We start from the raw sequence: 26,569 nt of genomic DNA on the forward strand, positions 1-26,569 counted from the left end.
AATTCACATGTATGCTCACAATTTTCTGGAAAAACCCCAGTTATTCTCAGTACTCAGTCCACAGAGAGCTGAGTTAGTGAGCCTTTGGTACTTAGGTCTTTCTCTACAGACATTGGCCTCATGTCTCTCCACGGTCAGCTCACAGACCTAGTTTCTCTCTTGGAATCATCTTGGAAATTAGCTTTTCATAAACACTCCAACAGGAACTAAACGTGCTTTTTTTTTTTTTTTTTTTTTTTTTTACTCTGAAGGCAGTTTATTCATTTGACTAGCATTTGTTGATAACCTGTTATGTACGAGGTATTTCTGGAAGCAGAGTGTATGATGGAGAATAAGACAGACAAGATCTTTGATTTTATTTACCGATTAAAGACTTATGAAGGGCCTACTGTGTGTTAAGAACTGTACTCAGTATTTGTTTATTTTATTGGGGATTTAACCAAAGGGCATTCTCTCTCTGAGCTACAACCCCATCTTCTTTTATTTTTTATCTTGAAACATTCTCCTTAGGTTGTTGAGGGTCTTGCTAAACTGCTGAGACTATCCCTGGACCTGTGGTCCTCCTTCCTCAGCTTCCCAGATGCTGGGATTACAGGCACGTGCCACCATGCCGGGCTTCTCCTTTATCCTTTACAGGGATAAAGAAGGAGACTCATACTTGCCTGGGTAGGAAATGGGTGAGCCAGTGTTTGAAAGTCAGAGACACATAGCCACCTATGGCATGGCCATTCCAAGCCCAAATAGATTTCTTGTTAAACACACATGGAGGAAAAAAGAGGAAAATAAAAACTATTTTTGGGTAGCCTGACCACTCGTGATATTTTGCTGTCTGTTTGATTTGTTCCTCTGTGTGTGTGTGTGTGTGTGTGTGCGCACACGCGCGCACGTGTGCGTGCACATGTGTGTTTAAGCATGTATGGTATCACTGATTGTTTACCTCTTATTATCACAATGTATTATAGATATTTTGGAGGCTGGCGTGTTTTATTTAATAGGATTTTAAATAGTTCTCCAGTGGTTTCTCTTTGTCCCAATTTATCTACCTAGTTTCCTCTCACTTAACAATGTTGCTTATTTTTGTTTTATAACCTCACTTTACTGAATATCTCTAAAATCAATATTTGTACAAGTCCACGATTATTAAAAACTTTCTTAGTGAAGAATGACATTAGAACTCTGTAATATTTATGCAGTGCCCCTGTGCAGTCTATGGTCTGTGAATATGACAACGTTAACAGTGTAAACATGCTTTTCCTTCTAGGTTAGTGGATGACAGATGTGTGGTGCACCCAGAAGCCGGCGACCTTGCCAACCCTCCCAAGAAGTTCAGAGGTAAGAAAAAACAGAGGGGTATTTTAATTATGGGACCTAAGAGGACAGATTATTTTTGTGATTTCAAATAAACAAGTAATGTTAAGCTTTATTTACCTGAGCGTGGTGGCAGCTCATGTCTATAATCCAGTGTCTGGGGAGGCTGAGACAGAAGCATCACAGGATCGAGGCCAGCCTCATCATCAACAACTTAGCAAGACCCTGCTTCATAATAAAAAATACAAAGACTTCTGGGAAGATGGGGACCGAAAAAAGCAGTGTTTACGAGTCCTGCTAACACTCGATCTCTATTGCCACAAAATTAGCGCTTTTCAAGCTAGAAAACACTATCAGCAGAGAAATAAAAAAACATAAACACAAGGGACAGAGAAAAAGAAAACTAGAAGAACAACCAGAGATCAGAAAAGAAACCAGCCCGCATTGCAGTGACAGAGCCACACCGGTGCCATCTTGCTCACAGCACCAGGCTTCAGAGAAGAAAGGTTAAAAAAGGAGCTGAAGTGAGCAGCTTCAGATCATTCGGGTGTAATTCAGCAGTTCTTTCAGCACAAAGAACGTCTAAAACTCCCAGTGGCCAAGTTCATCAAGCCTTCCAGGGACTCAGAACAGAGCTCAAAACCAGAAAAGAAATATGCCAGCCTCACGGCTGAGGGTGTGGCAGCAGCGCCATACTGCCAGCAGCAACAGTAAGTTCACCACGCCCGCAACAGTTCCAGATCAGCATGCACAATAACCGTAAGTGAAATTGTGGCCCCCTAAAGGAGAAATCTCAGCACTGAACTCCAGGGACTTGTGCAGCTTGATAATCTCCCTGGGTCTGAAATTTTGCAGTCCAACCCAGTGAAGGAGTAGTGGTGGCAAAGATACCACACCCTAGTTGCAGCTCCCCGTGGGAAAACACCCAGCTCGGCACCCCCATGGTCTCACACAGCTTCAATTAACTCCCTGGGTCTAAGAATTTACCATACAACCCAGTAAAGGAGTAGTGGCAGCTGAGATTACCACCAATTTGAGATCTAGAGCACCCTAAGTGAAATCGTGGTGACCCGGGGAAGAACCCAGAGAAGGCACAAACTTCTGAAATCATGGGAAAGAGGAACAACAATAGAGCAGTGAATGCCCACAACCCCATAATATCAGAACCTGATAACACAGAAATTCAGAGATCTCCAGAAGATTAAATCAGGAATTTAACGGTAGAAATAATACAGACCTTTCGAAAAGAATTTAGAGAGCGTCTAAAAGAAATAGAGGATGCTATCATTGAAGTAAAGGCCTCAATTCAAACTATAAACAATCGATTAGACCACATGGAGAATAGAATCTAGCTCCTAGAAGATGATCACTCCAAAAACGAACGCATAATTTATAACTTAGAAAAAAAATCAGCAGGATTCTGACATAGAAAAAAATATGGGCCCATTTTAAGAGAGCTAACCTAAGAATAATCGGAATAGAGGAGGGAAAAGAAGGTGAAATCAAAGGGATCAATAATCTCTTCAAAGAAATGATAGCAGAAAAATTTTCAAACATGGAACAAGAGGTCAATCCACAGGTCCAGGAAACTTATAGAACTCCCTTTAGACAGGATCAGAGAAAAGGTTCCCCACGCCACATAATTGTCAAAATGACCAATGTAGACGCCAAGCAGAGAATCTAACGACAACAAAAACAATAGTCCAAGTGACATTCAGAGGCAAATGAATTAGAATCACTCCAGACTTCCCAAACCAAATCATGAAAGCCAGAAGGGCTTGGAGTAACATATTCCAAACTCTGAAAGAAAACAACTTTGGCCAAAAATTTCCTACCCAGCAAAACTATCTATCAAATTAGATGGGGAAATAAGAAGCTTCCATGACAAAGAGAAACTGAAGGGATTTATGTCTTCAAAACCAGCGCTAGAGAACACACTCAAAGAGATTAACTACAAAGAAGAAATAGGTAATATACACCAGAACCAGAGAAACTAGATTTTCTATCCAGCAGACAACTAAGCAAAGAAGGATACACAGTATTTCAAAAATAAATAAAATCTTAACATGTTAGGAATTAAAAGTTATCTCTCAATAATCACACCAAATGTAAATGGCCTCAATTCCCCAATAAAAAGACATAAAGTGGCAAAATGGATTAAAAACCAGAATCCATCCATCTGCTGCTTACAAGAAACACACTTTACAAGTTAAGAGAGTAACAAACTCAAGGTAAAGGGCTGGAGCAAGGTAATTCATGTTAAGCAGCCATCCTAACAAATATGAAGTAGTATTTCACTATAGTTTTTATTTGTATTTCCTTAATGATTAGTTATATTATGATAATGATGAGTGATATTCATGTGTTTATTGGTCATATAAAAATCTTTGGAGATTCATTATCTATTTTAGTCTTTTACCTATTTTTGAATTGTATTGTTTGCTTTTATTGTTGCTAATTTTTAGGATTTCTACTTGGAATACTAATATACCTTCAGATATAGCATTTGGAAATATTTTTATCTCATTCTATCAGTAACTTTTAATTCTGTTTACATTATCTTTGGATGTACAATATTTTTTTATTTTTTATGAAGTTTGTTTGTTTGTTCTTTTGTTGCCTGTGCCTTTGGAGTCGTATCCAAGATATCACTGCCAATTTCAATGTTGTGAAGCTTTATGACTCAGGTTTTCTTCTAAAAGTTTATAGTCTTAAGATTTACATTTAAGTCTTTTATCTATTTTGAGTTAATATTTGTATATGGTATTAGGTAAGGGTCCAATTTTATTCTTTTTCATGTAATTATTATTTTTCAACAATATTTAATGAAAAGATTATTGTTTCCTTAACCAAATGTTCTTGGAAACCTTGTCAAAAATAACTTGACCATTTATGGGAAAAAAAATAAAAAATACAAAGGGCTGGAGGTGTAGCTCAGAGGGAGACTGTCCTTGAGTTCAATCCTTAGCTCCAAAAAAGAAAAAAAAAAAAAAACTTCACTCAATATGGAACTTTTAAATATCACTGAAAACTCTTTAAAAAATGTCGCTATTGGTTTTCTTTTACACATTGAGAATTTATAATGAAAGAATAATTTCAATTTTTGTTTTGCTAGACAATAGTCTATCTGTTGAAAGAAGATCTTGGTAATTAACTGTGAAAGGCTACTTTTCAAGCCAGTAAATGCAGCCAAAGAATATGTGTGTATTTCTGGGGTGGTTGTATTATAAATGTCGCAGTGTTTCATCGTTAGCTCATTAACTTATCTTTGTAACATCTCAGGGCGTGGGACAGTGATGCATTGGTGGGGCTTTTAAAATAGCACTTTGGGCCGTGTATGATAACGATTGTCTTAGATGTCCTTTCTGAGTGTAATCTAGAAGTGGCTTGGTAATCTCCTTAACTAAGAAACTGGTCAGAGCAGGAGATTGATTATAACTCAACTGTTTAAGAAAGATTCATGGAATCTGCAGAGAATCATAGAAAATGAAAACTAGTAATTAAAAGTTGTCCAAGTCAGTCCCCATTATTTATGTACTTATAATAATAAAAATAAATGTCAAGCAGCATTAATCTTGAACACTATCCGCTTGTTCTCACAATGGTAGAAAGCAGTGTTAATAAAAGATTAAAAAAACTGGAGAAGCCGGGCGTGGTGGCGCACGCTTGTCATCCCAGCATTCGGGAGGCTGAGACCCTGAGATCGGAGGATCGCGGTTCGCAGACAGCCTCAGCCACTTAGTGAGGCCCTTTGCAACTCAGTGAGACCCTGTTTCAAAATAAAAAATAAAAAATAGTGCTGGGTGTGTAGCTTGGAGGTCAAATGCCCCTGGGTTCCATCCCCAGACCCGCAAAAAAAACCCCTGTAGAGTGGAAGTGATTCTCTAGAGTCACATGCCCAAGTGGAGAAGTGCCACTTGATGCCCTGGGGTAGAGGGTACTTAACACTAGGACAACAGTTTCACTCCCTCTGGGAGGTGCTTTATGTACAGTCTCTCTCTCTGTGCACTGGGAATGGAACCCAAGGGCATTCTACTGCTGTGCTCCACCCCCAGCCCTTTTTTCTTTTGAAACAGAGTCTCACTAAGTTACTAAGGCTGGCGTCAAAACTGCCATCCTCCTGCTTTCAGTGTCCCATGTTTACAGGCATGAGCCCCCACACCCGGACCAAATCTTGACTATTTTAAATAAAATTAGTGCCAGACGGGCGTGGTGGCGCAGGCTTGTAATCCCTGAGCTTGGGAGGCAGAGACAAGAGGATCGCGCAGGTTCAAAGCCAGCTGTGCTGGCTCAAGAGACCCTGTTTCCAAATAAAAAAGTATAAAAATAGGTCTGGGAGTGTAGCCCAGAGGTAGAAGGGTTTCCAGGAACCCCAGTACCACCAAAAAAAAAAAAAAAAAAAAAAAGGAGAAGAAAAAAAAAATCAGTGCCAAAATGTGGTGGGAGGCTGAGACAGGAGGATCACAGGCTGGAGGCCAGCCTCAGCAACTTGGTGGGGCCCTTAGCAACTTAATGTGACCCTATTTCTTTTTTCTTTTTTTTTTGTGGGTCTGGGGATGGAACCCAGGGGCATTCGACCTCTGAGCTACACCCCCTGCCCTATTTTTTATTCTTTATTTTGAAACCGGGTCTCACTGAGTTGCAGAGGGCCTAAGTAGCTGAGGCTGTCCGCGAACTGTGATCCTCAGGTCTCAGCCTCTTGAATGCTGGGATTACAAGCGTGCGCCACCACGCCCAGCTCATGTGACTCTGTTTCAAAGTAAAAAATAAAATAGGACTCAGTGGTAGAATTCCCTTGGGTTGAATCCCCAGCACCACCAAATAAAGCAAGCAAACAAACAACAACAACAACAAAAAAAACCAGTTAGAATTTGATAAAAGTTAACATTCAACTGTGAAATCCTATGGACCTAACGGCTTTTCCAATGGGAGACTTTTAAGTATCATTCCAAGTCTTTCTATGCTATTTTTCTGTTTATAGTTTCCTTATTTTAATTTTGTTAATATTGTTATATTTTACTAGAAATCTCATAATTCCTCTGGGTTTCTAGTTTGATACAATAAGTTTTGCCTATTTGGCTTTTAATTTTGCCTCTCTGCCTAGAATTTTACAAAATTCTTAATCCTACACAGTAATGATTTTTTGCATCAAAATATTTTTATAAATGTCTTTGTTTACTTGTTTTGGGCTGAAAGAATGTCTAACAATTTCTCGTGATAATCAAGTGAATTTAATTAATTTTTTCTTACTAGGATGTCTTTGGGGTACAGCTGAGTGGTAGAGCACTTACTGTTTATAAGATTATTTCTTAGCCAGGCACGGTAGTGAATGCACACCTGTAATCCCAATACTTAGGAGATTGAGACAGAAGGATCTCAGGTTTGAGGCCAGCCTTAGCATCTTAGGGAGGCCCTCAGCAACTTAGCGAGACCCTGTCTCAAAACAAAGAAGGCTGGAGTGTAGCTTAGAGGTAGAATGCCCTTGAGTTCAATTTCCATTAAAAAAAAAAAGTGTATTTTCCCCTAAACTTAGAACTGTGTAGAGAGAGTGATGTACACAGTCAGTGTTCTTTCAGTTAAACATGTCACTTTGGATAAGGAATCCAAGTTTCTTCCCAAGAGGACAGAGTATAAAACTGGCTTTGAAAAATAAACCCCCCCTGGAAATACTCATGAAACTATTAATAGGGACACTCCTCTGACCCAGGGCAAATGAGGTCTTTTCCCAATAGACAAAATAACTAGCCTTCAGTGAGGGCTCATCGTACAGTGACCACAAAGAGATTGCCTGCACTCAGGAACAGCCTGCCAAAGACTGTGTAGATGAGTGTGTGTGAAATAAATTAGAAGATAGAAGAGGCAGTAAGCCGTAAGACACATAGTATCAGTGGGGGACATGTAAGTTAAAACAACAATAACAACACACCAACTAGCCTGTTATATAAAGCTAAAGAGAGAATTAGTGTTCCGGAAAAGAGATCTGGGGAAGTCACTCAGCACACGGCACAGACACATGTCAAGAGGGCAAATGTGGGCGAGTCGTGACAAGCAGGGCTGCAGTGTGAGGGTCCAGCAGCATCTAACTGGATTCTAGAAGGAGACTAGAGAGACTGGAGAGACGCACTCTGTGACGGGAGTCGGGGAAGAAGTTCGCTAAACTGGAGAGATCCAGTATTCCCCAGGTGGAAGGGGCGCCTTGTGATGATCAGTGAAACCAAATCTGCAGCCAGCCCTCCTCTGGGAACTGTACAGCGTAAAGACAAAAGAGAAAAGTTTAAGAGCACATTGGAACAGCGCTGTATTTGTACCAGGAAGAAGCAGGGGGTGCAGGTTCGGAGGGTACCGCTAAGTAGGTCATCTTGCCGCCTGAGCCTCAGAGGACACCTGCCATTGGCCGGGGGAGTGGGTGGAGGGCCAGAAGAATGCCTGCCGCGGGGGGTGCTGGGAGCCCTGGAATCTTCCCAGAGAAAGTCAACGCAAACATGTTTTAGCTCACCATACGAAATGATGGTTAACTTGAAAAGCGTAACGTGTTTCCAGTAGAAATATTCGGCTCTACCCTTGCGTCGTAACCTTTTTCAGGGCAGAAATTTCTTTCACTTTATCATTTTTGTGTTTCCCAGTCATGGACCTTTCCCCATACTCCACATGCTACCCCACCCCACGGCCATTTAGCACTTTGGGATGAGACAAGACGACTCTTCCTGCCATCTTGTGATAACACGCGGTCCCCAGGAGGGCCCCAGATTCCTCTGCGTGAACCTCAGTGGCCCCATCACCCTGTCAGTCGGGAGGGATTGTTCTTTCAAAGATAAACATTAGGGCCTGGGGCTGCCCTTGCTCCCCACCCCCCTCGTCCCATTAAAATAAATTGCTTTAAAGTGCAGAGATTATTTTAGAGTATGCGAGGGAACAGCTCGGTTCCCAAGAGGTAGATGTATTCTGATGCGTGGTGTCATTTTATTCAGGGGGCTCCAGTTCCAAGTATGAATCACCGTTGCAGGCGCGCCATCCCTTGGCGGGAACACTGGCTCTTCCCGTCTCTATAACGCTGTTGATCGTTATCCTGCTGGTTCACTCTCATTTTTGGCTTCCAATTTAAGACTAAACCATCTTTTCCTAGCAGAGACTCAGAGATCCCTTCTGTCTATAAGCTCAACTCTTCTCCCCAGATTCATGGAACCCCATCCCTACAGAGCCCCAGAGGAGAATTTCCTGGCTGGGCTGCCTTTGGGCCTGGTTTTCATCCAGTCCACAGTCAGGAGCGTGTAACACTGTCATCCCCAGACCTTTATCCTTTGAGGTAGCTTTTCTTTTACAGGACTTGCCTTAGCCCATGTTCTTTCTGCCTGGATATGTTCCCCCTCTTGGCTTTGACTGTGGAAGCCATCGCTGGTTCATAGACCTGCCTCCCAGCATCACTGTCCCAGCAACCCCAGAACACTGTTGCTGTTACTTTCTAGGTAACACCAAGAAACAATAGTCTACCAGCTGTCAGCTGTGCCTCCGTTTGTCATGCCCCAGATGCACTTTTTTTTTTTTTTTTTTTTTGGTGTGTGGAACTAGATATTGCTACCTCTGAGCAACACCCGCAGACCTTTTATATTTTACTTTTTTGTTTTTTCTTTTGGTGGTACTGGGGTTCCTGGAAACCCTTCTAACCTCCGGGCTACACTCCCACACCCATTTTTATATTTTTGTTTGGAAACAGGATCTCTTAAGCCAGCGAGGCTGGCTTCGAACCCGCGCGATCCTCCTGTCTCCGCCTCCCAAGCGCGGGGATTACAAGCGTGCGCCACCACGCCCGGCTATATTTTACTTTTTGAAATAGGGTCTTGCTAGGTTGCTGGGAGTCTTGCTATATTGCTGAGGCTGGCCTTACATCTGCGATCCTTCTGTTTCAGCCTCCCACGTACTGGTACTACAGGCCTGTGCCACCATGCCTGGCGCTCTGTGGCATTTCTGTTAGGAGGGGAAGCTGGCATAAATGAAAGCAAGAGGAGTTTCTGTGTCCTTCTTTGACCGTGAGGGTGAGAAAACACAGAAGCAGTGGAGAAGCCAGGGAGCCAGGCCCTGGAGGGCTGAGGGAGGAGAAGCAGCCTTTCCATGTGGCCGAATAGTTTCTCCCCAAGGCTGGGCCATTTGGTCTAGAAAGTTCTGACTCTGAGATTCTGTCATCACTCGACACTTGACTCTTTCACAATCCCCCAGGCCTACCACGGGGCCCGTTCTGGCAAGCAGCCAGTCATTTTAAAGTAATAGGTCAGAATGCTTCAGGAATTGGAACTGAAGAATTTCTTTTCTGTGTAAGTGCAAAAGTAGGTGGTGGGAATCAAGGACTTGGGGGGACATCGGCAGGATTATTTCTTGAACCCAATCCTTCCTCTTCAGGAATTCGAGGAAGACATTTTGAAGGCAAATCCTCACTTTTGCCCCTCGTTCCCCTCATGGAGTTTACTACAGGCACATAAGTGGAAGAGAGTTCCTGCTAGGCTGTTACTTTGGCTTTATATGTAGTTGAACACATCAGTCTTTTCTAATACAATGATTCCCACCAGAAGCCAGTTATAAATTATTTCCTTCACCATCTTAACAATTGCTTTTTGAATTTCTTCAGATTTGGCAATAGCATGATTTTTTTTTACTATTAGGAAGATCAACTATTCGGATTTGAAATCGACTAACATTTATTGTACATTTGATGCTTGGTACGCTGTGCTCGGGGTTTCCTATGCGTTATTATTTAGCCACTGCAATAACCTCACCGAGTGGACAGAAGTGGCCGCTGTTCCAATTTTGAAGTAGAGAAAGTCAAGAAGGAAGAGGTCACTCGACCAGCTCATGGTCGCTGGCTTGGTTAGTGGAAAAGCGGAGACTAAACCAAGCTGTAGAACTCCAGAGCCGTTTGTTTCTAACCACCGTACCATTCTAGCTACTGAATTATGCCCTGCTATAAACTTCTTCCTGTTGGTCCTCTGAAGCCACACAGACCACGTCTAATCCTCTTCTACACAATAGCCGTCTAAGTGTTTGTTCAGAATGATCATGTTCCCGCAGACCTTTTCTTCTCCAGTCTTACGTTTTCTTTAGTCCTTTTACTTGTGATCGGCTACAGCTCCTTCAGGGATTTCTTCAGCCTTCATTATGCGGCCTGGTTGTTTTCTGGTTAGGCACCTGTTTGTCCACTTAACTCTTAGTGGTATAGGAAGAGCTGAACATCGTGCAGTCGAGTTGATTCTGATGAGGATCCCTGCCTTTCCTTCCTTCCCTTCCATCCATTGTCTTTTTGTCTTTTGTGTTACTGGGGAATGAACCCAGGGGAGCAGTCTACCTCTAAGCCACACCCCAGCCTTTTTACTATTTTACTTTGAAGTAGGGTCTCGCTATGTTGCTGAGGCTGACCTTGAACCTGTGATCCTCCTGTTTCAGCCTCCCCAGGACTGGGATTACAGGCACGTGCCACCACACCTGGCTTGAATCTCGTCATGTTTGAAGGTTATATGGTTGAAGCCCAAGAGTCCTGAGCAGGATTCTGTCGCTGAGCCAGAGTTTCTAGTCAGCTCAAACTCCCAGTATAGTAATTTGCTTCTCAAAGAACTTTAGAAAATTACAGTGGATTTCCAAGCCAACGACTGCATGATTTCTGTTAAAAACCTTTGAAATTCTCAGTTGAACGCTGCTACCACTGTGCAGACCCTGGGTATCTGTGGCACATCAGCGTGCTAATAACCCTCGACCGCTAATCCCTATTATTAAACGCCTAAGTGGCAATGGAAATTGGATAATAAGTTTACTCTCCTCTGTGGGGTTTCAGAGAAGGGCCAAGAGCGAGGTGGAAGCAGATCGCCTCTTGGCTCCTCCCTTGGAACTAGTCAGGATTGTAAAAGTGCTTGGACTTAAAAAATGCTTCAGTCTGCCAGGCGTGGTGGCGCACGCTTGTAATCCCTGCACTTGGGAGGCAGAGACAGGAGGATCGCGCAGGTTCGAAGCCAGTGTTGTTGGCCTTAAGGGACCCTGTTTCCAAATAAAAATATAAAAAAATAGGTGTCTGGGGGTGTAGCCTGGAGGTAGAAGGGTTTCCAGGAACCCCAGTACCACCACCTAAATAAATAAATAAATTAATTAATTAATTAATTAATTAAAAAAAAAACAACTTTGGTTTCAGCCAGGTGTGGTGGAACACACCTATAATCCCAGTCCTTGGTAGGGGGAGACAGGAGGATTGCAGCTTCAAGGACAACTTCAGCAATTTAGTGAGACCCTGTTTCAAAATAAAACATAAAATAGTGCTGGGCATGTAGCTTGAAGGTAGAACCCCCTCTGGATTTAATCCCCAGTGCCATAAAAACAAACAAACAAAAAATCAAAACAAAGCCCAAACAAAACCACCACCACCACCACCAACAACAACAACAATAACAACAACAAAGCTTTAGTCTCCATTTGAAGGACGTTTCTGTGGTTTCTGGTGATGAAATAGAACCACTTTGGATATCTCAAGTTGCTATTGAAAGCATCATCACACAATTAATTGTGTATCGAAAATACGAATGTTGTATGAGCTCATTTGATTTGTGGCTTTAATTGTGAGGTTTAATTCTCTTAATAGTAAAAAGTCAGGGGCAGAAAGAAAATTAAAAATACAGTGCTTGTGGGTTGGTGGTTTAGTGGAATGCGGGCAACTCTTCGATTCCCTCCACCAGACATTATGCATCCATGGGCCCGTTTATGAGCTGTAGGCTCCTGTGCAAAAAGTCTCCCTTCTCCTGTTGTATATGGAGGTAACTGTCGTCTAAACTCCTGGTAAGTACTGAATAAATATCCTTTTGTTTTGTTTTGGTTTTCTGGTACTGGGGATTGAACCCAGAGGTGTTCTACCTTTAATATACAACCCCAGCCCTATTTTACTTTTTATTTGGAAACAGGGTCTCACTAAGTTACTGAGGTGCTGAGGCTGACCTTGAACCTGTGATCCTCCTGTCTCAGCCTCCCGAGTACTGGGATTACATGTGTGTGCCACCTGGCTGAATAAATATCCTTTTTCTGGGAGCATTTTAATACACTACAGAAGACCACCTTTTCCCAGAATTGAACTTCCTACATGCTGAGGTTCTTAGCTTTTTGAGCGCTTATGGGGCCTTTCCCCATGTTACCTCATTGGATCCTCAGTAGACCCATTTTACAAATGTGGGCAGCACACTCTGGGCAAGGGAAGGACGTGCTCCTGGCCACGCAGCCAGTAGGTGGGCAGGGGGACTTGTTCAGAGCTGTTGGTGTTCAGTATTCTACGATCCTGGAGTCATTCAGCAGAGGTTTATTTAGAATATGCTGGGTACAGCGCAGTGTGTAATCCAGTTGTTAGAGTCCAGATGAGTTAGAAAGAATAGAAATCAAAGCTGCTCTCAAGGAATTTATAGTCTAATGAGGGAGATAAGATATACACATAAATAATTATTACTCATGTAGGACGAGATAAGGGCTAAATAAAAAGGTATGGTGAAGGGACTGTGGAAGGGTGGAGATTTTAATTTCCTGTTTTTTTTTCCCCCCTCAATAATGGGAATTGAACCTAATGGCATTCTACTTCAAAGCTACACTCCAACCATGTTTTTTGTTCTTTATTTCGAAATATGGTCTCACTATATCGCGGAGGGCCTCACTAAGTAGGTGAGGCTGGCTGTGAACCTGCAATCCTCCTGTCTCAGGCCTCCCAAGTACTGGGATTACAAGTGTGCCCAACCACCATACTTGGCTAATTTTCTGTCCTGAATAATAAGGAGAGCTTCTTAATTAAAACAATCTTTGGCCCTGAAAGATTTGTACCTGTGGGGAAGGGACACACAGACTTCTCAGACCTAACCTGTACCTTTTCATGACAATAGTTCTAGGGTAATAATTGGTAGGCAGAGCTACACCACATTTTTCTTTAAACAGTAATGAAATGTATGGTATTTTTTGAGTATAATAGACAGGAAAATACTAAGCCATTATCTTAGTAAGTTTGGTTTTCTGCAAGTGGTACACAAGTAAATCAACAAGTGAGTATGACGGTCATTGCTACTAATAATTCATAGGTATTAGTCTTACTATATTCCAGGGACTTTTCTAACTGCTTCATATTTTATTAATATAATTACTCTAGGACCCTCTGAGGTATATATTATTCTTAAAATACTATTAGCATTCCCATATATTAGATACGGTGCTATAATAGGAATCTCTAAAACCACCTAAAACAAACAAACAAACAAACAAACAAACACAAGTAAACCCAGTGACTTATATAAGTTAGAAGTTCTTTCTCTTTATAAGGGAGTGACCGAGGGCACAGGGCTTCCAGAGCTGCTCCCGTAGTCACCTTTGAAAGCAGGCTGGATGAGGTTGGGAGGCTTGGTTCCCCTCCAGGACACCTGCAGTTTCCCACATAAGCCTGGCTCGTATCTCATGGGCGTGTGGCCTATTGCATTGAATGGTAGTCCCGCAAAAGACATATGCTTGTCCTGCTAGCCAGATCCTGTTCAGTGTGACCTTATTTGGAGAAAAGGTCTTTGTAGTTGTAATTAAGGCCCTTAAGATGAGATCACCCAGAGCAGGGTGTGGTGGAGCATGCCTGTGATCCCCGTCCTGGGGAGGCTGACAGGAGGATCGCAGGTTTGAGGTCAGCATGCAGTAACTTAGTGAGACCCTGTTTCAAAATAAAAACCAAAAGAGCTGGGAGGGGGGTGGTTGTGGTTCAGAGGTAGAACACCTCTGGGTTCAATTTCTAAATAAGTTAATTAAAAAGATGACATTACCCTGGATTATACAGATGGGCTGTAAACCCAAGGACAAGTGTCTGTATAAAAAACAAAAAACAGAAGGCAGAGTGGCGTTTGCTGCTGTTAATTCAGGGAGTGCCTAGAAGCCACCCTGGTGGGAGAGACAAGAGCACTTTCTCCTAGAGCTGTGCCTCGACTCTGGGTGTCTGGCCTAGCAGTAGATTACATTTCTGTTTGTTAAGCCATCCGTTTGTGGTGAGTTTTCTGACAGCCACAGAAAACTAATGCATATACTAATGTCTTGCTCCAAGGAGGCGGAGGAACATGGTAGTCAGGAGATTGGCCAAGAGCCAGCCCAAAACTACCAAAAGGAAAAAGGGGACGGATCTGAGAGTGAGCGTTCTCTGTCACAGCCTGTTGCCTAGATGAGGGAGCTGAGGCACAGAGAGGCTCAATAACGTGCTCAAGTCATACATCTATGAGGAAGCAAAGGTGTGATTGCAGTCTAGACCCTTTACCAGTACTGCGCTTCCCATGAGCCCCAGGGCCTAGGGAAACGCCAAGAAGAGGATCGTAATTGGTTTGGGGACCCGAGAAAGAAGAGAGGCAAGCTGGCAAAATGTGATGGTAAGCGGGTGGAGGAGGAAGAGCCATTTCTGGCTGAAGCACAGAGGTGTGAAGTAACAGGAGCGGTTTGCAGCTGTGTCTTTGAAGAATCTTAAAAGCCAAGAAGATTGTGGAAGAGTAGCAGAGATGAGTTCAAAGGTGCGGGTGCCTTGTACGCTGTGCTGACATGCGACTGTTTCCTTAAAGCTAGCGAGGCTACTACCCGAGTCCATTGTCAGAGTTTAGCAACCAGGACTCATCCATGCTGGTGGTCCTCCATCTCGGACAAGAGTTTGGTAGCTTCTTAGGAAGTCCCACGCATCCATACCATATGGCCGGAAGTCTCACTCTTAACTGCTTACCAAAGATCAACAAAAACTTAAGTTCACACCAAGATTTGTACATGAATGTTGATAGCAAAACCTGGAAACAACCCAAATCTCCTTGAGCTGATGGGTGGCTGGCTGCACACCACGGCACACCCACACCACAGACTGCTCTCCAACGACAGACCCAACACACAGGCGACCAAGATACACCACGATGCCCAGTGAAGGAAGCCACACTGGAAAGGCGACTAGCGCCCAGCCCTATTTATTTGCTCTTCTGGAAAAAGCTGAGCAAGGGCAAGTGAATTGGCCGACCTAAGCTTGCAGGGGTGGTTGTAAGTTCACTGGGCAGAAATGCACTTCTGACTTCACTGCAAAAAGATTGTCTCCACAGTCCACAGGGCTGTGATTTGTTTCTACCTGTGAGGCTGTGTCGGGGAGGTGGAGAGAAAGACCTTAGTCATTGGAACCTTTGTCTTTGGTAAAGTCTTCAGATGCCTATATGACATAGTTCTACCTTTAGGGAAAAGATAGTATGACAAAGTACACTTTAATCATTTTTATAGTTTTTTCTCTTCTAAGTGGTATGGTGGGTTAGACTTCCTCTTGAAGCCTGTGCGCGCGCGCGTGCGCGCGTGTGTGTGTGTGTGTGTGTGTGTGTGTGTGTGTGTGTGTGTACACACTGTCTCACTGTGTCGCTGGTTGCCCAGGCTGGCCTCGAACGCACTGTTCTCCTGCCTCAGTCTTCCAAGTCTGTGGGACTCCAGGCATGTGTGCCACCCTGCCCAGCTGCTATATTATATTTAGGAATTGTTTTATTCCAATAAAGTTTCCTATAGAAAATATATTTCTTTGTAATATAGTTTCTAGGAACACATTGTAGTCATTTTGTGGAACTGCAACTTTGGCTGACTCAAAATATCCTTTGATGAATTAAATAGCAAGCTTCCCCCCAGCACTTCTACTCTTATCATGCATCAGGCATCTTAAAAGTCATACTTAAATGTCAATCAGTTCACTTAAAAAATCCGTTGCGGCATAATCAGAAGTATATCTAGTGGGAGGGAGGGTGTTACAGACATGATTATTATTTTTAAATGGAAATATGTGTGAATCAGATTGTGCTTTTATGATTTCTGGTAGCTTCGCCTTGTTTTTCCTCCCTTCTGAATATGAAAAATACAAACAGAACTTTTATGTTCATGAAAGTATTTGCACATCTCCTTAAAGCTTAATAATCATTAACTTTTTCAGTCCCACGAGGAGCTCTAGATAAAAGATTGACTTGCACATTGTGTGTTCAAGACCAAGTGAACTGCCTTTCCCTCCCAGGAGCTGACTTAGTGAGTGAGCTGCTTAAAGATCTCCGATCGGTTGCCCTTGTTTATAGTTTGTGGTTTGAAAGGTAAATACAGCAATTTCAGAAGAAAGCAAACACTGCTGGCGGGTGGCAGTGTTTATTTGGCAAATGCTTGGAAGTGGTTAGAGAGTTTGTCTTTTAATAATAACCTAATAAAGCAGCTCTCACAAAGAGATCTCACTCCCTTGGCCACGCACCACTGATGCACCCTTGTTCTCCAGCCTTGCTTGCAGGGTTTTCTTTTTCTTTTTGTGCTGGGGATGGAACCCAGGGCACTCTACCTCTGAGCTGCACTGCCGGTCCTATTTTATTTTTTATTTTAAAACTGGGTCTCACTAAGTTGTGGAGGGTCTCCCCATGTTCCTGAGGCTGGCCATGAACCTGTGATCCTCCTGTCTCAGCCTTCCAAGTACTGGGATTACAGGCCTGCACCACCACCCCCGGCTCTTGCCACTTTAGCTGGGCAAAAAAGATTTGTGTTCTGAAAGTGGAACTCACAGGGTCTTGGGACCCTCTAATGTTTTGCTATAGGACTGAGATGTGTGTGTGTGTGTGTGTGTGTGTGTGTGTGTGTGTGTGTGTGTGTGTGTTTCTATTGCATGACTAGGGACCTACTTATCCTGGTCTAAAACTGTTTTCTTCTTATCTATACTTTCCTTGGTGCGTTGTAATCATGTCACAAACAACAGGTTCACACCCCTTGGGGTGTTTCTCTTGCATCTCCCTTCCTGTCTTTGCTCCCTGTACACGTAAGAGATTAGGAGGGATGCCTCATAGATGGACATAGCACTATTTGAACTGTTTCCTCCACCAGTTTTCCTTTCCCCCCTCCCCACCTTCAATTCCACTCCTCTACTGGTCTCTCACCTCCAGTATCTGAAGTCCCTTCTGTTTCTATTTTCTCTCTAGTTACCACACATGAGAGAAAACATATGATCCTTGAATGTCTGAGGCTGGTTAAACTCACTTAGCATAATATTATCTAGTTTTATCCATTTTCCTGCAAATGCCACGACTCTGCGCTTCTTTATGGCTGAGTGCAATTGCATTCTGTGTCTATCCCACAGTTCCTTTATCCGTTCATCCGCTGGTAGACACCTAGGCTGGTTCTGTAATTTGGCAGTTGTGAATTGTGCTGCTATGAACAGGGAGATGAGCTGGATGCGGTGGCACAAGTCTGTAATTCCAGGACTTTGGAGGTGGATACAGGAGGATCGCAGGTTTGAAGCCAGCTTCGCCAACTTACCTAGGGTTCTGAACAATTTAGTGAGACCTTGTTTCAAAATAAAAAATAGCCGGGGCGTGGTGGTGCCCGCTTGTAATCCCCGCGCTTGGGAGGCGGAGACAGGAGGATCGCACAGGTTCGAAGCCAGCCATGCTGGCTTAGGAGACCCTGTTTCCAAAAAAATATATATAAAATAGGTCTGGAGTGTAGCCCGGAGGTAGAAGGGTTTCCAGGAACCCCAGTACCACAAAAGATAAATAAATAAATAAATAAATAAATAAATAAATAAATAAATACAATAAAATAGGGTTTGGGGTATAACTCAGAGGTAGAATGCTCTGTAATCCCTAGAAACACACACACACACACACACACACACACACACACACACACACCCCAAAACATGTCTTTGCATATATCTCTATCGTATTCTGACTTAAGATGGATCAAAACTGGTTTCCTAGCCTAGTTTTTTCCCAAAGAACAGAAGCTTCACTCTGGATATTTGACCTTCTGCTTCTGTTTAGGTGTGTGGTGTACAGCACAAGTTCAGCTTTAATTGTTGTAAGAAACCCCACAGTTATGCAACTGGGACAGTGATTATATCTGCATAATTAAATACCCGGATGTGGGCAAATTTTGGAAGGGAAGTAAATAAAGTTGATTGTGTGCTTAGGTTGAGAGTTAGGTTCTGTAATATAGTCTTATAAAAGAAAAACCCCAATACTCAAAATGTCATGTTCAAAAAATAGTGTGAACTGGGTAGATGTCGTGGCACGTGCCTACAGTCCCAGTACTTGGGCGGCTGTGACAGGAGGATCACAAGTTCTAGGACGGCCTCAGCAACTTGGATCATTTCAAATAAAAAAAAAAGGGGCTGGGATAAGAAGTAGAGTGCCCCTGGGTTTAATTCCCATTACCCTTCCATGCGCTAGTGTGACTGTTAAGTAGGCAAAGGTTAAAAACCAAAGGAAGAAGCAATGGAATGTAAATGGTATTTTAACTTCAAACAAGAAAGAGCAAGTCTTTTGTTATCTTCCTTCCTTCCTTCCTTCCTTCCTTCCTTCCTTCCTTCCTTCCTTTCTTTCTCCTTCCTTCCTTCCTTCCTTCCTTCCTTCCTTCCTTCCTTCCTTCCTTCCTTCCTTCCTTCCTTCCTTCTTTCCTTCCTTCTCTGTATTTGGCCAGAGTCGTGAATTGCAAGGCAAGCCAGGAAGACATCACAGCTCCCTACTTTCACCCCAGCCAGAGGACAGCCAGCTGGGTTCTGAGCTTTTCTCTAATATCCTGCCTGTCTCTTCTTTGCCCTCCTAAACAAAGGTTATTACAGAGGCTGGAATCCAAAATTGTATCCTGGCCAGAGACGCTGGTGCTTATGTGGTCGCCTTTTGTGCAAAGACCACCAGGAGAGTTAATGACGTGTGGCCCGTGAGCTATGTTGTCACAGCATATAGCAATCAAGAATGAATTAGGAACGTAAGAGGTCACAGGACAAAAGCCTGTGGGGACCTCGCCTGGGCCCCCGGGCTCCTCTAGATCTTTTGAGGAAGGGTCTCAAGTTCCAACTATTTTCATGATTTGAAGTCATATATTGTCTTCCAGAGACCATATCAAGTTTGATGGTGTCAGGTTTTTGTTGGCTAATGAAATATGTGCCTATGTTTTATTATCTTATGTATTTCTCAGTTCTTTTTCTTTGTTTTCTTTTCTTTTGGTCTTTTATTTTCTTTTTCTTTCTTTTCTTTTCTTTTCTTTTTTTTTTTTTGTGATACTGGGGATTAAACCCGGGGCATTCTACCTCTGAGTTACATCTCCAGCCCTATTTTTTATTCTTTATTTTGAAACAGGACCTCACTAAGTTGCCGAGGGCCTCACTAAGTTGCTGAGGCTGGCCCTGAATCTGTAATCCTCCTGTCTCAGCCTCTCAAATGCTGGGATTACAAGAGTGCACCATCACACCGGCATTACTTCTCAGTTCTAATTTGTGATACAGTAACAGAAATAGCCCACAAAATATGGCCTCTCTTGGTCCTCAACAGTTTTTAAGAGTGTGAAGACTGTGCCCCAAAAATTGGACAGAGAAGTATTCATGAACCAGGAGCAGGCTTCACTGAGCTATCAGAAATGTCCTGTGTTAAAAGCAGCAGGTAGGCAAGGATTAGATAAGAACCACAGCCAGGGAAAGGGATTAGAAATCAGTTAGTCAGACCTATTTTATACTTCATTTGGAAACAGGGTCTCATGAAGTTGCTGAGAGCCTCACTCAGTAGCTGAGGCTGGCTTCGGACCTGTGCGATCCTCCTGTCTCAGCCTCCCAAGCGCTGGGAAGAAGGATAGGTCTTTTATAAATATGTGGGAATGATCAAATTGTTAAACATAAAGAGTGTTGAATCAAACAAATTTTGAGATTTATAAGATGAGATGTTTAAACACAATTACTTATAATGGAGCAAAATTAAATATAAAAAAAAGGAAAGAAGCTGATATAAAAACTAAGGGAACTTAATGTTCTCAGGTGACATTTAATAATAGGAAGTGTGAGGTGGAGAACAAAGGTTTCCATGAGATTATAAAGATAATACATTTTTAGTTATCTATTATATATGCATATGTAGTAGCCAGCTTTTTGTTACTGTGATGAAATACCTGACACAGGATGATTATGAAGAAGAGGTTTCTATAGCCAGTAGTGTTAAAGTTCCAGGACAGAGTAAGGCACGGACGGGCTCATTTCTCTTTCTTTTTCAGTACTGAGGATGAAACTAAGGGGCATTCTACCTCCGAGTGAGTTGCAAAGGGCCTCGCTAAGTAGCTGAGGCTGTTTATGAACTGCGATCCTCCTGTCTCAGCCTCCCAAATGCTGGGATTACAAGTGTGCGTCCCCATGCCCAGCTCCCTGGCTTATTCTTAACGGTATCACATCCTGATGGCCACCAGTGGGGGAGAAAAGTGAGGAGCAAGCCAGTGACTACATCTTTTATTCTTTTTTGTAGGGCTGAAAATTGAAACTATGGAGGTTTCCATCTCTGAGCTATACCCTCAGTAATTTCAGAATTTTAAAAATTTATTTTGAAACAGGATCTCGCTGAGTTGCTGAGCTGGCCTCAACCCCATGATCCTCTTGTCTCAGCTTCCCAAGTATGGGGACTATACGCATGCACTACCACATCCTGTGATTAAACTTTGAACTAGGAGCAGAAAGAAAGAGAATGGAAAAATCTAGGCATGTTTTATTTTATTATTATTTTTTAATCCTAGCCCTCTTGGGAGAACTGCCATAGAGTCACTGGGGAAACACCAGAATACCTCAGGAGGACTCATGCTCCCAAGGACCTAAGGCCCCTCCTGGCCCCACCTCCCACAGGTCCTGCCCCTCCCAACAGTGCCTACCTCAGTCACAGTGGGCTTGGGGGACATGAGCCCTATGCATACCATAGCAGCATGCATGAATGTTTGTTTGGCATCTGTCTGTCTTTCCAAGGATAGAACCTAAAATAAGAACCATGATTAAGTCTGGGACAAGAAGAGAGACGGGTCTCCCCGTCTTTCTTCCCAGGGCTTTCTGCCTCAGAGCTACATACCTAGCCCTTAAAAAAAATTTTTTTTAAAGTTTTGAAACAGGGTCTCACTGAGTTGCCAAGGCTGGCCTCAAATCTGCGACCCTCCGCCTCAGCCTCTCAGTTCGTTTTTATTTTGAAACAATCTCATTAAGTTTCTGTGCACTGCTCTCAAACATGTGCTCATCCTGTCTCTGCCTCCTGAGTACTGGGATTGCAGACTTGAGCCACCATGCCTGGCTCCTTTTTCTCTTTCACTTTATAATCTAGATTTTCCTTCCCCCCAGAGTGATCATGCACCAATTTTATATTTAGTAAAAAAGCCCAATTTTTAAGACATATATAATACATATTCTTTTGAGCCATAAAAAAAAAAAAAATCCAAGTTCGTATTCGGAGACTTTTCTGTCCCAGGTTCAGAATTTTTACATTTCTCTCTGCCTTTGAGGACCTGGCCTGAGGTCAGGAGGAGAGGAGGCCCAGGCCCTGTGGGTGGGCGGGGGAGGGGGAGAGGCAGGCTCGCACGGCCAGATGCTCTCTCCACCCAAGGAACCACACAGATTCAAGTGGCTGCTTTAATTTCTCCTGCAACACCTGGGGCTCCACATGAAGAGTTTGAACAGACTCCAGGCTCAGGAGGAGGCCTGGGCGATGCGGAGGAATCAAAGACCAGATGCGAGCTCGCAGCAGCGAGAGCAAGAAAGTGAAGGTGGGATTGTTTTTACATTGGCAGCTTTGCCTGCCCTTTGTCATCTGGAAGGGATAAAACCCAGGCCTATAACAGAAGGAAAATGATGAAAAGTATGTATAATATAATATGTACACATGCACACCACTGGCTAGTATATTCAGTGGTTTGACATTTCCAGCCTTACAGGGTATGCATTATGCCATGTTGCCCCAATTCTATTTCAGTTTTTTCCTTCTCTCTTTAAAGTAATAGGAAATCGGCTGGACGTGGTGGCGCACGCCTGTAATCCCAGTACTCGGGAAGCCGAGACAAGGATTGCAGGTGTGAGACCAGCCTCAGCAATTTAGCAAGGCTCTGTTTCAAACCCAAACCAAACCAAAATGAATAAATGAAAAGGGCTAGAAATTGTAGATCAGAGGTAGAATGCCCCCGGATTCAATCCTCAGTATAAACACACATACACAGACACACACACACACACACACACACATACGCTAAAATCAAATCAAATAAAAAATAAAAACATTTGTGCTTCAAAGGCACTGTCAAGAAAATGAAAAGACAACCTGCAGAATGGGAGAAAATATTCATAAATCACATATCTGACAAAGGGCTTGCATCTAAAATATATAAAGAATTCTTTTTTTTTGGTGGTACTGGGGTTCCTGGAAGCCCTTCTACCTCCGGGCTAATTTCCTAGACCTATTTTTTATACTTTTTTTAAATTTGGAAACAGGGTCTCCTAAACCAGCGCGCATGGCTGGCTTCGAACCTGTGCTATCCTCCTGTCTCCGCCTCCCAAGCACGGGGATTACAAGCGTGCGCCACCATGCCCGGCTCGAGAATTCTTACAACTCAATAATAAGACAACCCTGCTGGATATCGTGGTGGAAACTTGTAATCCCAGTACTTGGGAGGTTGAGACAGAAAGATTGCGGGTTTGAGGCCAACCTCAGCTACTTAGTGAGGCCCTCTGAAACTTAGTAAGACCCTGTTTCAAAATAAAGAGTTAAAACAGGGCTGTAAAAACAGGGGTGTACCTTGGAGGTAGAATTGAACCCTGGATGCCACAAAAAAAAAAGACAATTCAACTAAAATTGAGCAAAGGAAGTGGACATGAGGGTGCATCCCTGTAATCACAGTACATGGGAGGCCGAGACAGGAGGATCTCAGATTTGAAGCCAGCCTCAGCAATTTAGCTATACCCTCTTTCTAAAAAAATAAAAATAAAAAAATAAAAAAAACTGGGCTAGAGATATAACTCATAGATAGAATGCCCCTGAGTTCAATCCCCAGTACCACAGAGAAAATCAAAATCTGTATAGATATTCTCCAAAAAGACATAAAAAACAGCCAATAAATACATGAAAAGATGCCCAATATCATTAGTGATCAGGGAAATGTAAATACAAACCGCAGTGAGGATCACTGCCCATCCACAGGACGGCTGTTTTAATAAAAAAAGATAATAACAAATGTTATACTAGAAGTGGGGATATTAAAATCCTCCTGCATTGCTGGTTGGAATGTAAAATAGAGCAAGATTTTAAAAAACAACCTGAAATTTCTCATCTGATTCATCAATTGCACTCCTAAGTATATACCCGAGAAACGAAAAGCTTGTATCCACACAAAAAGTTGTGTATGAGTGTTCATAATAGCATTATTCATAATAGCCCAGAGTAGAGACAGTCCAAATGCCCATCAACTGATGAGGGGAGAGACATAACATGATAGGTCTTATAGTGGAGAATTATTTACCTATTGTTAAGGTTTGACTTCAGAATGTCCCCCAAGCTCACAGGTTGAAAGTGTGTCCCCAGGGCAGCGAGGTTCGGAGGTGGGTGTAGCTGTAGGAGACGGGTCACTGGGGGCAGGCCCTGGGGCTAGGCATGTCCCTGGATGCTCCCCGCTTCTCTCTCTGCTTCCGGCCGCCATGGCTGAGAATGGCTGTTCTCTGTCGAGCTCCCTGCCATCACCGTTCTGCCTTGGAGCTGGCCAACTATGGACTGACTCTCTAAAACTGTGAGCCAAATAAACCTTTTCTCCTCTGAGTTGTGCAGGTCAGATATTTTGGTTGTAGTGATGATAAAAGTAATATAGCTATAAAAAGTAGTAAAGTACTGGAGGTGTGCATGGTGGCTCATGCCTGGAGTCCCAGTACTTGAGAGGCCAAGGCAGAAAGATCATCTTTTCAAGGCCAGATTCAGCAATTTATTGGGACCCAGTATCAAAAATAAATAAATAAATAAATAAATAAATAAATAAATAAATAAGGGCTGGTGGTGTAGCCTAGTAGTAGAACCCCCATGGATTCAGTCTCTGGTACCACACACTCACTCATGCACGTAATGAAGTATTGACTCATGCCACAACATGAATGAACCTCAAAAGCCTTATGCTAAGCAGAACAATCCAGTCACAGGTTATCACAGATCCCGTGCTTCCATTCATGTGAAATGTTCAGTACAGGCAAATCTGTAGAGATTCAAGGTAGACTAGTCAATGGTTCAGGGCTTGGGAAGAGGAATCTGGGGAGGCAGTAAATATGAGTTTTCTTTTTAAAGTGAGGAAAATCTTCCAAAATTAGTTTTTGGGAATGTTTGCACAGCTGCGAGTATACTAAAACACCATTGAATAATTATATATATATATATATATATATATATATATATATATATATACTTTTTTTTTTTTCTGGTACTGGAGATTGAACTGAGGAATGTTCTACCTCTGAGCCATACCCCCAGCCCTTTTTATTTTTTATTTTGAAACAGGGTTTTGCTAAATTGCTGATGCTTTTCTTGAAACTGCTGGGATTACGGGCATGTGCCACCATGCCTGGCTGAATAGTATACATTCAACAGATTAATTTAATGGTACCCACAGTATATAAAGCTTTTTAAAAAGAACAAGAGGGATGTAAGCAACGTGTGATAAAATGTTACAAGACTCACAAATAACTAATTACCATTAAATCAACTAAGGGGTATCATGGTGCCTATGCAGTCAGCCAGTGTGTAAAAAACCTGAGTTTTAAGAGAGTCAGTGTAGCTGCGCTCGGTGGTACACACCTGTAATCCTAGTACTTGGAAGGCTGAGGCAGGAGGTTTGCAGGTTCAGGGTTGGCCTCAGCAACTTAGCGAGACCCTCTTTCAAATAAAAATAATATAGGGCTGGCATTGTAGTTTAGAAGCAGAATGTCCTTGGGCTCAACCTCTAGTACAAGAGCATATGAGTGTGGGGCTCTATGGAAATAGTCATTCTCACACTGAGTGAGAAACTATGAGTTGACTTATCCTTTGTGAAGACCAGCCAGATAATGCAAACATATTCTATAAGGATTCGGTCAGGGAGAAAAATATACCAGCAGTACTATTATTAAGAGTAATAATGATCTTAAACATGAAATTACAGAATTTCATCTCTATTCATGAGCACACAGATTTAACTATATATTCTTTGGCTCAGGAAATTTATAATTAATATAGGTTTTTGTGTCAAGAAGGGATACAAAAAATTCAAGGCAAATGAAGGTATCTTTAGTCATTTTGGGCTTTTTTTTTTTTGGTGGTGCCGGGAATTGAACCCTCAGTCTACCTCTGAACCTAACCCTGTTTAACTTTTATTTTATTTTATTTTATTTTATTTTATTTATTTTTTTTTACCATGGAACAGGGTCTCGCTAAGTTGCTGAAGCTGGCTTTGAACATGTGGTCTTCCTGTCTTAGACTTCCAAGTACTGGGATTACAGACATGAGCCTCTGCACCTGGCTCTCTTTGGTCCTTTTGAGGTTTGTTTCACAGTTCTGGCTATTTTGCTGGCCTGCCATCCATGATCTGGGGCACTGCCAAGTCCTACTCACACACAAAGACGATTATGTCGATAGAGCGTCCTGGACGCCCAGTCTCACCACAGAAGCCTTCATTCCGGGGAGGTCTTTGAGTCGCCAAAAAATAACTAAAGAATTTGAAGAAAGATTTTTTTTTAAACCACGTTCTTCATAATAGTTGCAAAAAAGGAAAACTATAAATAGTTCAACAATTTAAGAATGGTTAAATAAAACGTGAAACGTCAGTGCTATGAAAGAGAAATATGTGCGTTTCTTTCAGTGTATGTTCATGGCTATCAGTTTCCCTTGCCAAAGTCAAACTCGGAAGGAAGTATGATTGCCTTGCTCGTTTATTTACCCCCAGTGAGTCTCCCAGTGCTTGGCAACGCTAGGTACTTACTAAGTGTCTACCCAGTCTGGAAATCCTATCATCCATCTATCTATCTATCTATCTATCTATCTATCTATCTATCTATCTATCTATCTATCTATTTTGCGGTACTGGGGATGAAGCCCAGGGGTATTCTACCTCCGAGCTACACCCCCAGCCCTATTTTTTATTCTTTATTTGGAAACAGGGTCTCACTGAGTTGCGGAGGGCCTCACTACGTAGCTGAGGCTGTCCGCGAACCGCGATCCTCCGGTCTCAGCCTCCCGAATGCTGGATTAAAAGCATGTGCCACCATGTCTGGTGAAAATTTATTTTTGGTTATGCTTCTCCATGCATTTAAAATAGTTCATAAATAAGAAAATTTCAAAATAAAACATTGTGCCTCATCTTGATGCTGTCATAACATGATATATTGTTTTATGTTTTAAAATATTTCCCTTTAAAAGCATTAGTATGACGGGAGAAGAGCAGCATGTACTTTTTGTCACAGCAGCTCCCACTTTTTATCCACAGA

General features: G+C 42.5%; 1 protein-coding gene across 4 annotated transcripts in view; it reads left to right on the forward strand.

Annotated features, from left to right (window-relative positions):
* The window catches only part of ITPR2 (inositol 1,4,5-trisphosphate receptor type 2), a gene marked incomplete at both ends in the record, with an annotated part of 551,977 nt that overhangs the window by 38,720 nt on the left and 486,688 nt on the right, over positions 1-26,569 (forward strand). For all 4 annotated transcript variants that reach the window (XM_080705463.1, XM_080705466.1, XM_080705464.1 and 1 more), the window contains one exon: positions 1,262-1,332. In XM_080705463.1, coding sequence (XP_080561589.1) covers positions 1,262-1,332 — 71 coding nt within the window. The remainder of the gene's footprint in view (positions 1-1,261; positions 1,333-26,569) is intronic.

Source organism: Muscardinus avellanarius, assembly GCF_963383645.1.
Source record: "Muscardinus avellanarius genome assembly, chromosome: 11".
NCBI classification, from domain to species: domain Eukaryota; kingdom Metazoa; phylum Chordata; class Mammalia; order Rodentia; family Gliridae; genus Muscardinus; species Muscardinus avellanarius.